Source organism: Lolium perenne, chromosome 5 (genome assembly GCF_019359855.2).
Source record: "Lolium perenne isolate Kyuss_39 chromosome 5, Kyuss_2.0, whole genome shotgun sequence".
NCBI lineage: Eukaryota > Viridiplantae > Streptophyta > Magnoliopsida > Poales > Poaceae > Lolium > Lolium perenne.
This window is the reverse complement of record NC_067248.2, coordinates 46,548,200-46,560,918: the sequence shown is the minus strand read 5'-3', so window position 1 is coordinate 46,560,918 and position 12,719 is coordinate 46,548,200. Positions and strand designations below refer to the sequence as shown.

The 12,719-nt window shown below is 43.2% G+C and overlaps 1 protein-coding gene across 1 annotated transcript; it reads left to right on the top strand.

Annotated features, from left to right (window-relative positions):
* The first annotated feature begins 5,485 nt into the window (after window positions 1–5,485).
* Window positions 5,486–9,111, top strand: LOC127298447 (uncharacterized). The gene is made up of 6 exons (XM_051328291.1): window positions 5,486–5,730; window positions 6,005–6,210; window positions 7,062–7,353; window positions 7,944–8,051; window positions 8,248–8,498; window positions 8,596–9,111. The coding sequence occupies exons 1-6, from the start codon at window positions 5,518–5,520 to the stop codon at window positions 8,684–8,686; spliced, it is 1,161 nt and encodes a 386-aa protein (XP_051184251.1). The 5' UTR covers window positions 5,486–5,517; the 3' UTR covers window positions 8,687–9,111.
* The last annotated feature ends 3,608 nt before the right edge of the window (window positions 9,112–12,719 follow it).

Sequence of the window (12,719 nt, the reverse complement as noted above, 5' to 3'; positions counted from 1 at the left end):
ATGCTAGCTGAGTCGTCATTCATAATTATCCTCTTACTTAATTTTTGTATATATTTGTATGAATCTCAATCATTTGATTAGATTTTCTTGTTTCCAGAGCTCGCAGAAAATCTGCGGGTCCATATATTAAGAAGAAAGAAATGTGGAATTACGTGTCATCCGCTCCACAAAAGGTCGCTCGACGAACTCCATCTCACTCGACTACGGGATTACTCTAGCTAACATGCCTCCACCACACAACTTCCACTCCTTACAAGCCTCTTTGATTCTACCTGCTACTACCCAAGGGGAAGCGTCTTTTCCGTTAAAGACGCCATCCTTCCACTCGAACTAGATATGGCGCAGTTATGATCACTGAGTTTACACCACTGCACATCTTGGCCATCATCGATTAAATATTCTTAGCATCGGCCAAGTCATCTATCAAAACATTCAAAATATATACAACGTAAACATGCATATGTGTACAAAAATGTGTGGAGTCCAGGTGCTTTAAGATTAACAAAGTCAAACTCGTGCCCCAATGTCCTGACTATGTATGATTGAAGGAGTAGTCCTCTTAAACCATGACTAATCTATGTTTGGTTTTTAAATTACGATTACGTCAGCCAACTGGAAATTATATCATCTTTTGTTGTTGTTTTGTTTTGTGACTATTGTCAATGTGATGGCAGGTAATGATCCATGAACCTGCTTCGTTGGTCAGCACTAGCTAATTAATGAAGTATATCTTTTCCTGTATAAAAAGGAATTTAAGCTAGGCTTTGACATATCACGAACAAAACAAAATGCGCCGTTGACGAATCCAAACTAGCAAGCAGCTGGATAGCCAACAAGCAGCTACCACGTACCTTCCTACACGTTTGACCCAGACGATCAACTCACCGTCACAGTTCACAAAGCTCACGTGCTAAACCAACACAGCTTAATTACGTGTTTACTTAATCCATAATTTGTTTCACACGACTCTTCCACGAGTTTGTGATGATGTTTCCCTTCCTCACGGTCACGGGGATTAGGTGTTAGCCGAGGCATTGATCGTTTCTCACGAAACTCACTCGTATCTATGGAGTTTGAACATTAGACAGACCAGCCATGCGGTGCCGGTCAAGGCATATTCCGTGGTCTGACGTAAACAAATGGCGCATTTCTCTTTTCTTTGTTTGCGTGGACAGCCCGACATCAAAACGTTTGCCCAATGGTCTGACTTGAGCAGCGCCGCCGGTACATGGATACCCATTAGAGCAATTTTAATAATATAGCCAACTGCTGGCTATAACAAGATGTTATGTCATTTGTAGTCACCATATAGCTAAGGCTGGCCATAGTGGGTAATATCATATAGTAGTATCATGTATATGATACTTTTGTATGATACTAGATCCATAATGCATAGTATCATAGACTAGTATCATAGTTTTGCTATATTGATTGATTTGTAGAATCCCAATACAAATTTGTGTACAAGATTTATTTGATACTAACTTTTCTCGTGATGTGCGCTATGATACATTATCTACCTATAATACTCTAATCTTCTCTCTCATTCATAATTACCTGCTACATCAGTATTTTTGGTGGGGCTGGGAAGTATGATATAGTACTAGCTAAGATACTAGCACTATGGCTAGCCTAACATGTATAATAAGTAGTTGGCTTTAAGAACGAAGTACTTTACTAATATATGGTCCACCTTTCACTCTCGCAAAGTGCCTAGGAGCACGTGCAAGAGCTAGCTATTGCTTTAAGAACGAAGTACTTTACTAATACATGGATACCCTAAGAGCCCACCTTCCTTCTCTCTTCTTCTCTCTCCTTCAAGTCATCTAAAATATATTATTTAATATCTTATAGTTAGCTGACTAGACTCTATTGTACTTGCTCTTAGCGGTCTAAATTTAGGTTAACAGCGCGTCGGCGCATATAGCAAGCGCGTCGGCGTGTGTCACCCTCCAAGGCTCACCCGCATGTGTCACCCTCCACGACTCGCCCGCCAGTGGCACCAAGCCAGTAGTTGTCGGTGTAGTGGCACCTGGGAACCACGGTCCACCTGCTGTTGGGCAAATGCAGCGGCCCATCTACACATCACGAGGGATTTCTCCATCCACAAAGTTACACGGCTTCAAGAGGTGAGGGCGTGAGGCCCCTCGTGAGGAAGTCGACACTTGGCGTTTCCAGAAGAGCTGAAGACATACCACGTGAAGATGAAGACAAGGATGATGACGGAAGGCATGACACACGTCGTGGCGGGAGACGATCACGCCATCCATGCTAGAAGATAAGGAAGGGCCTGACACGCCCCTGCATAAAGTGGGCAAGGCACTTGCTCCTTTCCAAAAGGTTCGCTGTGGACTGTGCAGTGATGCATGGGGTGTCGACATCGGTTCACAACCACTCCTGTGGGCCAGTGCCCTGTCCAGGGCGTGGACCACGACCATATGTGCACTAGGGGACAACTGTCCCTCTCCTTCCACACATCTGTTGCAACCCCTCCCCCAAGTTTCCGTAGGGAGGAGGACATGTGCATCTATAAAAGGAGGGGAGCTGCCTGAAGAGGGGATCCTCTTCCAGACCCTAGATTAGATCTACTTTCTCCTCCGAGCTAGAGCTCTCCAGATTAGACACAACTTCTTCAACTAGAACCTTGTAAAACCATCTTGGTGCTTCACGAGCTGTCAATACCGGAGAAGGCATGATGTAGGGGTGTTACCTCTCCACGAGGGCCCTGAACCTGGGTAACTCCGTGTGTCTCTCTGTCATGTCGTCGTCGCTTCTCTCCTACGTCGTCGTGGCTTTGCGAATCTTGGAGCGGTGCTCTTAGCCCCAGTGCTCAATAACCTTATTAAGGGTGTTGTCGAGGTACCCGTGCTCCTCTCGAGACACGAAACCCCGACAGTAGTCACCCACTCACGCACGTCCCTCCGCGGCGCAATCCTGCCGCCACTCCGCCATCCTTTTCTTTCGTCATTACCTATACCTTTTGTTCGGGGCGCTACTCTCCAGAGTTCACGATTTGTGCCGACGTCCTAGTGCGCACTTTTAGGCACCAGGACAGGTCCCTGGCTACCTCCCGCCGGCTCAAACCTGCCCACCGACTTTGACGCCCAGGAGTTGTTCGGCCATTTGCGCGAAAGAGTTTGAGGTAAGAGCCTTGGACTATTTTCGGTCATCTGAGCCTACGATATTGGTCACTGACCCATCTGTGTTGCACGCATATGGACCTCACTAGGTCGATCGAGATCTTCTACAAGAACGTAGTCGACACCTCGTCGGACGATGAGTCGGACGACTCTTCGGAATTCATGGTTTTTGCGGCATCCCTCATCCATGAGCACACTGATAGACAAAGGCATGTGCACAAGGCTCGACAAATCCACACAAGGGCAATATCAAGAGCAATCGCGAAGCTAGTCACTACAGGCTCTTCAGGGAATATTTCCATCCCACCAATCCAGTCTTTATGGAGCACCTATTCGGGTGCTGCTATCACATGTCAAGAGACATGTTCTTGGATAATCTACAAGGTGAGAGGGGCTACGACCCCTACTTCACATGTAAGTTCGATACCTCTTGTAAGTTAGGCTTCACCCTATACCAAAAAAATTCCAACTATTCGCATGATTGCATATGGAGCGTCAAGTGATCTCATTGATGAGTATATGCGAATGAGCGATCACAAGTCTTGCGAATGAGCGAGACCCCAAGTAGTTTTGGATGATAGTATTACTATAGTGCCATTTGGGATAATGGAATAGGAATCTTATATCCCATAAAATTCCTATAGAATGTGCTAATTCATAGTTTTTCCATGTGACATCCAAATGACACTTATAAGGATTCCAGGATACATGTCTCAATTCATGTGTTTCTTCTATCTTACATTTTAAGTTCATGTGTTTCATGCATGGTCTTAAAGTGTTTCTATAAATACAAGGTGTAGGATCAAGAAGATGCAGACGATCTTGATACTACCAAACAACCATATCGACTAAAATATCATAAAGTCTATTTTCTCTAGACTTGTTTATTATTTTTGGATAATTAAGTGATGTGTATATCCATCTTGTGTGGGATGCTAATTTGATTGTAAATGCTTGGACTCTAGATGTTACCGGAACACCGTCCATTTTGAGTGTTGCCCTTGCTAGTCTCCTTTGGTCCAACATGAAGTAGATGATACTCCTCTAGGGGAGGGAGATCATATGATCTTAATGGACATTAAACAAGCAATAATCGGCTTTTAGCGCCCTACATCATCATCGTTTGACTTGTTCGCTTCCCTCGTATAGAGAGGCTATGAAAACCATCAAAAAAAGTTTGAAGCATGACTCCTTCCAATTGCGTGCGACAATAAATGTGGAACCTGAGTATGTGATCATGCTCTAGAGGAACGTATTGAGCAATCAGTCATGTCAACCATTTGAAGAGCAAAGAGTCAATAAATGACGAGTTACTTAACTTTTGAAGTGGCAAAGCAAATATGATCCATAGTTTTGGTTTTATCTACTTAGACTATTCGTTTGCTCTCTTCTATTCTCGCTTCTGGGCATTGGCAATTTGACCTCTACCCTTGAGCTATTTTGTGCAACGACGAGTTCTTCAACAACTACCAACATATATAGCTCGAAAGAGTGTAGGAGTGGGTGGGTAGCTCGATGAGATTGTAATCTTTTTCTTTGTAGATAAGACTTTTCTGTTCACAGAGCACATATAGGATATATCGTTGTAATTGTTGCTCTACTTCTCAAAGCAAAAAAAAACTCATGTTTTTCGATGTTCATGCGGAAAAAAAGGGAAAGGTGCCAAAACACATAACGTTTCTACTAGAAGAAGTTAGAACATTCTTTTTCGAAGCATGCAGGAGAGCTGCATGTGTATATTAAGAAGAAGGAAAAGCCATCAAGATGGCAAAGTACATGAAAATTACAGAAGAATTAAATTACCTCGACCAAAAACCTGGTTGTTCGAGTGCACTGTATTCCTCAACCTCTCACTTTAGATAGTGTAGTAGGAGTAATTTATTTCTCAAAAAAATCATTTCATGATAACTAATCATAAATTGGCTGGTTAGTGGGGTTTATATATTCAACATGTAGTTCCACTTTGTTAATCTCGAATCTCACTGATATGTGTGCTCGAGTATTATGTGCGTGTCAACGTGTATCTTATCTTGTACCCCCTGTCTCTAGAAAAATACCCCGTATATACTTTGTGCGAGGTATAGAAAATATTTTTGAGTAAACGGCGCGTTCACCCATGTGCTGACCTGACAGCAGCCCAGCCCTGCGCGGTACACGGGAACTGAACCTGCGCACACAGTAGACGACAGACATGGTGAACGTGACGCGACGGTCCACGCGAGGCCAAACGTGACCGTGTCCACGAGTTACGCCTCGGCGGGGCCCACTCGCCAGTGACACCGGCCTGGCGCTTATCCTGGGTCCAGCTAGGCACCACCACCACCAACCAAGCACCAAACTTTCGCCAGATACTCCGCCGCCGGCGACGGCCCCCCGCATGCCGATCTCCGCCGGCATCCGCGCGCCGCCGCACGGGGCGTCCCTGTCCGTGCCCGGGGCCGGGAGGCGGGCCCGTGTCCACCCTCCGGCCTCCGTAGCCGCGGGCGGCGTCCGGCGCAGGCGGCTCGGGGTGGTGGTCGCGGCGGCCTCCTCGGCGGCGTCGCCTGATGAGCTCCACGCGCGCGGCAGGCATCTCCACGGCTTCCCCGAGGTGAGCGCCGGTGCTCCTCCATCAAGCGCCTGTTTATTCGTCCGTTTTAGTTAGTTATAAAACATATTTCCGCCTATCTGTTTGAGGAAAAATCTAGTATTTAACATAAATTTACCAAAAACTCGTGGAGATCAGCTGGAATTATGAGAATTCGACTTATTACATGTGGATTGAGATGTGAGGAAGTCGCTTAGCTTTCACTGACAAAGAAATAGATTCTCGTGTTCATCTTTTAATACTGTTCATCCTCATGACGCTATTGTATTGTTTGCAGGAATCTTCACTGTGGAACTTGATAAAAGATGTGGAGCCTCTGGATCTAAGCGTAGTCCAGAGAGACGTTCCTCCCGAAACCGTGGACGCGATGAAGAGGACTGTTTCAGGCATGCTGGGTCTGCTCCCGTCCGATCAGTTCAGCGTTGTCGTGGAGGCCCTTTGGGATCCCTTCTTCAAGCTGGTGATATCTTCAATAATGACAGGGTATGCTTTTCTTCTTCTGTATCATACTGCTCCACCTTTTTACAGTTGAATTTGTTTTGGCTGGTCAAAAGGAGGCCCATTTGGTATGATCGCCTTTTGAAATTGTGTGCATGTACAAGTAGGAAATGGCTTGATGTGGTATGTAGGTCAGCTCATTATGTGAGGTGGGCTGGAAGAGCGTGCCGTTAGTCATACGCTGGTACTCTGGTAGACTGCTGTAGCGTTGATTGCATATCTACGCATAGGAAATCGATATGTGGTGTCACTAGTGACTGTAATTTTAACAGTTGTTAGGACACTTTGCTGCACTGTGATTCACATAATATGTGACATGTGGAAGCATGTTCTGAGGCTGCAAAGTGCGAACTTTGAAATATGTGATTCTTCTTGCATAGTTTCTCTGCCTAAATGATTTAGTGTTGGCACAACTTTTGTCTTGTCTACTTAGGCATTTGTCACATATAATGTGCAAATGTTCCTTGATGTCTTCCGTGCCCTTCCACTTGCTGTCAAAAGGCTTCTTTTTTTCTCTTCATGATTCTAAAAACCACAGGCGAAACAAGTTGCGACCTAAACTTGATTATTCAGATTTCAGCTTGAAACACTAATCTCCATGGTGATCAACTTCCTTTCATGTGATAAACTTATAAGTTTTGTTACATTAACGTTCAGGAAACACCATTAGGTGGTTGTTTTAGTGATATCGAACACTTTGTTTTATTCACTTACTTTCACTATTACAGAAAATCTGAACCAGCTCCTGCCTCCTGGTTATTTTACCATGCTTATATGTGAATTTGGTTAGCATTGCCTACCCATGGACGTGATAAAGTTACTTTATTCTTGTTCAGGTACACTTTGTGCAACGCTGAATACAGGCTCTCTCTTGAAAGAACACTAGAGTTGTCTGATGATGAGACTGAATGCAGCGAAAGATACAACAATGAACATAGTCACAGTGAACTTGATCTGGGAGGACCTATGGCTGTTATGGGATTGTCAGAAGATGGTGAATTGGCCAATGAATCAGAAAATAGGGATGCCCAATTATTACCGGAAAATATCGGTGGACTAGAGAACTTAAACGCTCAAGCAAAAGAACATATTCTCCAATTGCAATCTCGCTTGGATTCCATGGAAAAGGTAGCATCTATCACATACCTGATTTTACAATCCCAGATGGTTGTTACTCCATTATTTTCACTATGTTTGTGCTCAGCCTTGGAATACTCTGTTTCAAAAGGGCTTTTCTTTGGGGAACTCGAGAGTGTAGCTATTGTATTGATTCCACTCTGGACTACTATTAATTTGCTTTGGAATGGCTAAATGATTGTATTTTATTATAACAGTAATGAGCATGGTAATTTCTCAGTTACTGTATGGTGGACTGAGGATACATATAGTGAAACAGAGGGAGTAATAGACTCCTCACGGAGTCACGGTTAGATGGTTGTTCTGTTTTCCTGCATATTAGCTATCGAAGTTCACAGACCTACTATGGTCAGAGCCATGTGGCATTTTTTCAAAATTACCTTTTGTGTCAGAATGTCTACCTGGTGCAAGATAAGCTAGTTTCTGTAATATCCGAGGTCATCTTACGTTCTTTGTTGACAAATTAGTCCCATTTCCATAATTAGTTCACATATCCGAGTAATATTTTTGACTTAATCTTCCACCTTTTGACCGTTGCTGGAGAATTTCATTGGATGCTTATTCTATTTTCAATCTTTCAGGAGTTACATGAACTCAAGAGGAAAAATTCCTCCTTGCAAATGCAACAGTTTAGCGGAGAAGACAAAAATGAGTTGCTAAACTACTTGAGATCATTATCACCTGACACGGTTTGTTCTGTCTTGAACCTTTTTGAACATTTTCATCCAGCAGTACCATGTTTCCTCTTGTTTGTACATATCTATTAAGTTCTTCTGGTGGGGCACTTAGTTGAACAAATCAATAATATCCAACAAAACTAGATAAGTTTCTCATGATCCAGGGTACCTATTTGTGTCTGATTTGAGCTACTAACTACTTTTACAGGTTATTGAACTCTCAGAACCTTCCTGCCCCGGTGTGCAAGAAGCTATTCATTCCGTGGTGCATGGTCTTCTAGCAACTCTCTCCCCTAAGATGCATGCAAAGCCCCCTCCACCATCGGAGAACATCATTGGTGGAACCCTAAATTATGGAAAGGGGGATGATGACCGTGCTGAACTCGTGGAGGATGTGTCTCTCCCATTTCAGCCCCTTATATCCATTCCTCGGGATCATCTTGCGCGTCTCCTGTTCTGGTAATATTAGTGGATTGATAGGTTTCTTTTCCTGTGCTGCTTATTGATACTCGGAGGCTGAACTCTGATTATCTGTGCGTGCAATGGCTGTTTTCAGGTGTATGTTGCTGGGCCACTACATCCGAGGCCTTGAGCGCCGGTTAGAGCTTTCCCAGCTCCTGGCAGTGTCTAGTGACGCGAGGTTGTGATTTGTGTGGTGGCAATTGCCATGCCTAGCATTATGAAACTTTTGCCGGTCGGTTGTCGTCTCCCTGCGAGCATGGAAACAGTCTGGCTGTTCCATATCACCTGTTGCCGCTTACACAGGAAAGAGAGGATCTGCGAACCAGGGTATGTGAGCTCCTGTTCTCTGTCGCCACAAAAGCTTGCGATGCTCGAGTTGCCTGTGGAGTGCCCGGTAGTCCCGTGAAGTTACCGGGTGGTGTTTCTTTTCGCTTCCTTCTGTGCATATGTTCGGGTAGTTTGTCTAGCAATCGACCTATGTGACTCCTTTGTCATCTGTAAAGTTTGGTTATCTATAATTCTGTGGTTGTATCGTACTGTATATAGTTGAATCGCATTGGTTATTCCTATTTTGTGACTTGAAGGGCGTTCCCAAAAAGGTTCAGTCGCATAGATGTTTTTTGTCCATCCAGAATGCAAGTTGCTTAGAGTTAGCCTCCGTTTGGTAGCTGTGTATTTTTGAAGTATTCCGAGAATACTTCAGTTTCGGAAATACCACAGTTTTAGATACTTTGATGTGTTTCGTGATGACTAAAAACTGTGGTATTATTACTTGAGTATCCCTCAAACTGTGGTATTTTCGAAGTATTTGAAAAACAGCCTTTCTTTCCGAATCAGAGATAATGAGAAAAGCGACTCCATTCGGCTGTGCTACCTTGAGGCTTGAGCCGCTGCCGTCGTGTCTTCTTGGGAGATCATAACGTCGGTATATGAAGCATCTACAAACTTGCTACCTAGTGCGTGTTGCATGCATCTGCAAGCATACTTTGGGAGATCAGGACGACTACCTGAGGTCAAAGATAAGATACGCCAACGCAAACCAACCACAAAGTTCAAGTAGATGCCCACGACGCTGCAGGAACGTGGGGCGGCCCAGCATGTGGAAAGCTTTTAATAAAAAAAATAGCCTTTTCAGTAGATTAGGTTAGCATAGTACTCCGCATTTTGGTTGCCATCTTTTTTTATTTCTCCGCCTCAATGGAGATAGCATCGTCTAAATAACTGATATTCGGTTCTTTGTCAACGAGAGATCTCGTTTGTAACATCAATAGTGATGTTGGAAATTACACTTATCTAGATCCTGCCTCGCTAGTTCAATGTTGTCTACTACCTCCATCTCAAGGCTTATGGCCTATTTTTTTCAGAAAGTTAAATTATGTCAAATTTGACCAAGTTTCTATCAAAAATCATTAACATGAAAAAGTAGAAAATCAATATCATTAGATAGATAATGAAATATATTTTCATATGGTATCTACAAAATATTATATTTGTTCATATATTTTTCTAAAAATTTGGTCTAACTTTACTTCGTTTGACTTTTAAAAAAAATATAAGCCTTAAGTCTTGGGATGGAGGTAGTATTTGCTACACCTCCTCTAATTACGAGTAGTGAAGCAGTTAGCTTTTATTATGTCCGAGATTTGTGGAATCGGGTGCGGTAGCTATACCGACGACACTCCATACAACTGCTAAACATACAACTGCTTAACAGAAAAATCAGACGTGGAACCTAACCCTTCTATGCCAAAATATAGTGTCTATAATATTTTTTTCCAAAGTTAAACCATGCAAACTTTGATCAAATTTATGAAAAAAATCAACATCTACAATATCAAATCAATATTGTTAGATTCAGTGTGAAGTATACGTAGGGTATCGGTTGTATATATAGATATTTTTCTCAATAATATTGGTCAAAGTTAGTTGAGATTGAATTTCGCGGAAACCAATATACTACAATATTATGGCTAGGAGGGAGTATTACAGACTGGACACTACTGTTACTGCTAAGTACCTGGATGCACCTCTATTACTTCACCAGATTCTCACAATTTATCTCAGGAATTCATGGATACAAGTATCAGCAAGGGGGGAGTTTCAGAGAAGGGGTGGGGAACAGAAGCAAGAGGTGGAGGAAAGAGTTCTTCGGTTACAAGGCTTCCAAAAGCAAACGTACAGGGAGGCACTCGGCCAGGAGATAGCATAGAAGGGTCGGAACCCGCTCCAGCTGGCGACAACGCGGCTTTCCCTGCTTCCTTGGATGGCTTCACTGGTCCAATCTGGACCGCTGAACTTGGCGTTCAGTTGGCGCTCCCTTCTCGATCGACACACCTGAACCTTCTGCTCTTCTGTGCTGCTAGCCTCGACCTCCTTCTCTTTGTCTCCGGAATCATATACTACTGCAACTGATCCACTCAAAATCGCTCCAATTGTTAAATGGCAATCTCCACAGAATGTGAAGCAGATGAGGAGTTTCTTGGGCATGGCAGGGTACTATCGCAAATTTGTGAGAGGTTATGGCATTATTAGCAAAGCCTTGACAGAATTATTGAGGAAAGGGGTGCAGTACATCTGGACTTCCGAGGCAGAGGCGTCATTTCAGGCATTAAAGAAAGCTTTTATCTCTGCTCCAGTGTTAGCCTTACCAGATTTCTCAAAGAAATTTATCGTGGAGACTCATGCTAGTGGTAAAGGTATCGGAGCAGTTCTCATGCAGGATGGCCATCCCTTAGCTTTCTTGAGCAAAGCTCTCGGTCCTAAGCAACAAGCCATGTCAACGTACGAGAAGGAGTGTCTCGTTATCCTATTGGCAGTCAAGAAATGGCGTTCTTATTTGCAGCATGCAGAGTTTTATATTAAAACTGATCAGCGCAGCCTGGTTAATCTGACAGAGCAAAGATTGACAACTCCCTGGCAGCACAAAGCGTTGACTAAATTGCTTGGTTTGCAATTCAAAATTATTTACAAAAAAGGTGTTGAAAACAGAGTGGCTGATGCCTTGTCAAGACACCCGTCTCATGAGAGGCTAGTTTGATGGCCATGGTGGAATGCAAACCAATGTGGTTGGAAGAAGTGGTGACTGGATACCAGTCAGACAATCGGGCAGGCAAGTTGTTAACCAAATTGGCTGTGGTGCCAGAGTTCCAACAGTTTACTCTCCGAGATGGTATCATTCGATACAACAATCGAGTATGGATCGGCAACAATGCTGAACTACAATCCAGAATTACTCAAGCCTTACATGACAGCGCGATAGGTGGACACTCTGGGTTCTATGTTACCTACCATGGTATCAAGCAGTTGTTCTCTTGGCCTGGTATGAAAAAGTTCATTCAAAATTGGGTTAGCAGTTGTTCCATTTGTCAGCAACCCAAATCGGAGAGAGTTGCTTACCCAGGATTGTTACAACCATTAAAAGTTCCTGCTGGTGCTTGGGAAGTGGTATCGATGGACTTGGTTGAGGGACTGCCCAAATCAGCTGGATTCAACTGTATCATGGTCATTATTGACAAGTTTTCTCCATACGCACATTTTGTACCTCTTTCTCACCCTTACACAGCTTTGTCAGTTGCAACAACATACATGAAGGAGGTGTTTAAGCTTCACTCTCTCCCGTCTGCAATTGTATCTGATCGTGACCCAGTCTTTACAAGTAAGATTTGGCAGGAGTTGTTTCGGCTGTCAGACACACAACTATTGTTGGAGATATGCCCAAGAGGCAATAATAAAAGTGGTTATTATATATCTTTATGTTTATGATAAATGTTTATATACCATGCTATAATTGTATTAACCGAAACATTGATACATGTGTGATATGTAAACAACAAAGAGTCCCTAGTATGCCTCTTAACTAGCTTGTTGATTAATAGATGATTAGTTTCATAATCATGAACATTGGATGTTATTAATAAGAAGGTTATATCATTATATGAATGATGTAATGGACACACCCAATTAAGCGTAGCATAAGATCACGTCATTAAGTTATTTGCTATAAGCTTTCGATACATAGTTACCTAGTCCTTATGACCATGAGATCATATAAATCACTTATACCGGAAAGGTACTTTGATTACATAAAACGCCATTGCGTAAATGGGTGGTTATAAAGGTGGGATTAAGTATCCGGAAAGTATGAGTTGAGGCATATGGATCAACAGTGGGATTTGTCCATCCCGATGACGGATAGATATACTCTGGGCCCTCTCGGTG

Excerpts from the sequence above, each read along its gene's own strand:
- LOC127298447 (XM_051328291.1), top strand. The coding sequence starts at position 5,518 with ATGCCGATCTCCGCCGGCATCCGCGCGCCGCCGCACGGGGCGTCCCTG. Across the intron at positions 5,731-6,004 it reads ATCTCCACGGCTTCCCCGAG|GAATCTTCACTGTGGAACTT; the intron begins GTGAGCGCCGGT and ends TATTGTTTGCAG. Across the intron at positions 8,052-8,247 it reads GATCATTATCACCTGACACG|GTTATTGAACTCTCAGAACC; the intron begins GTTTGTTCTGTC and ends CTACTTTTACAG.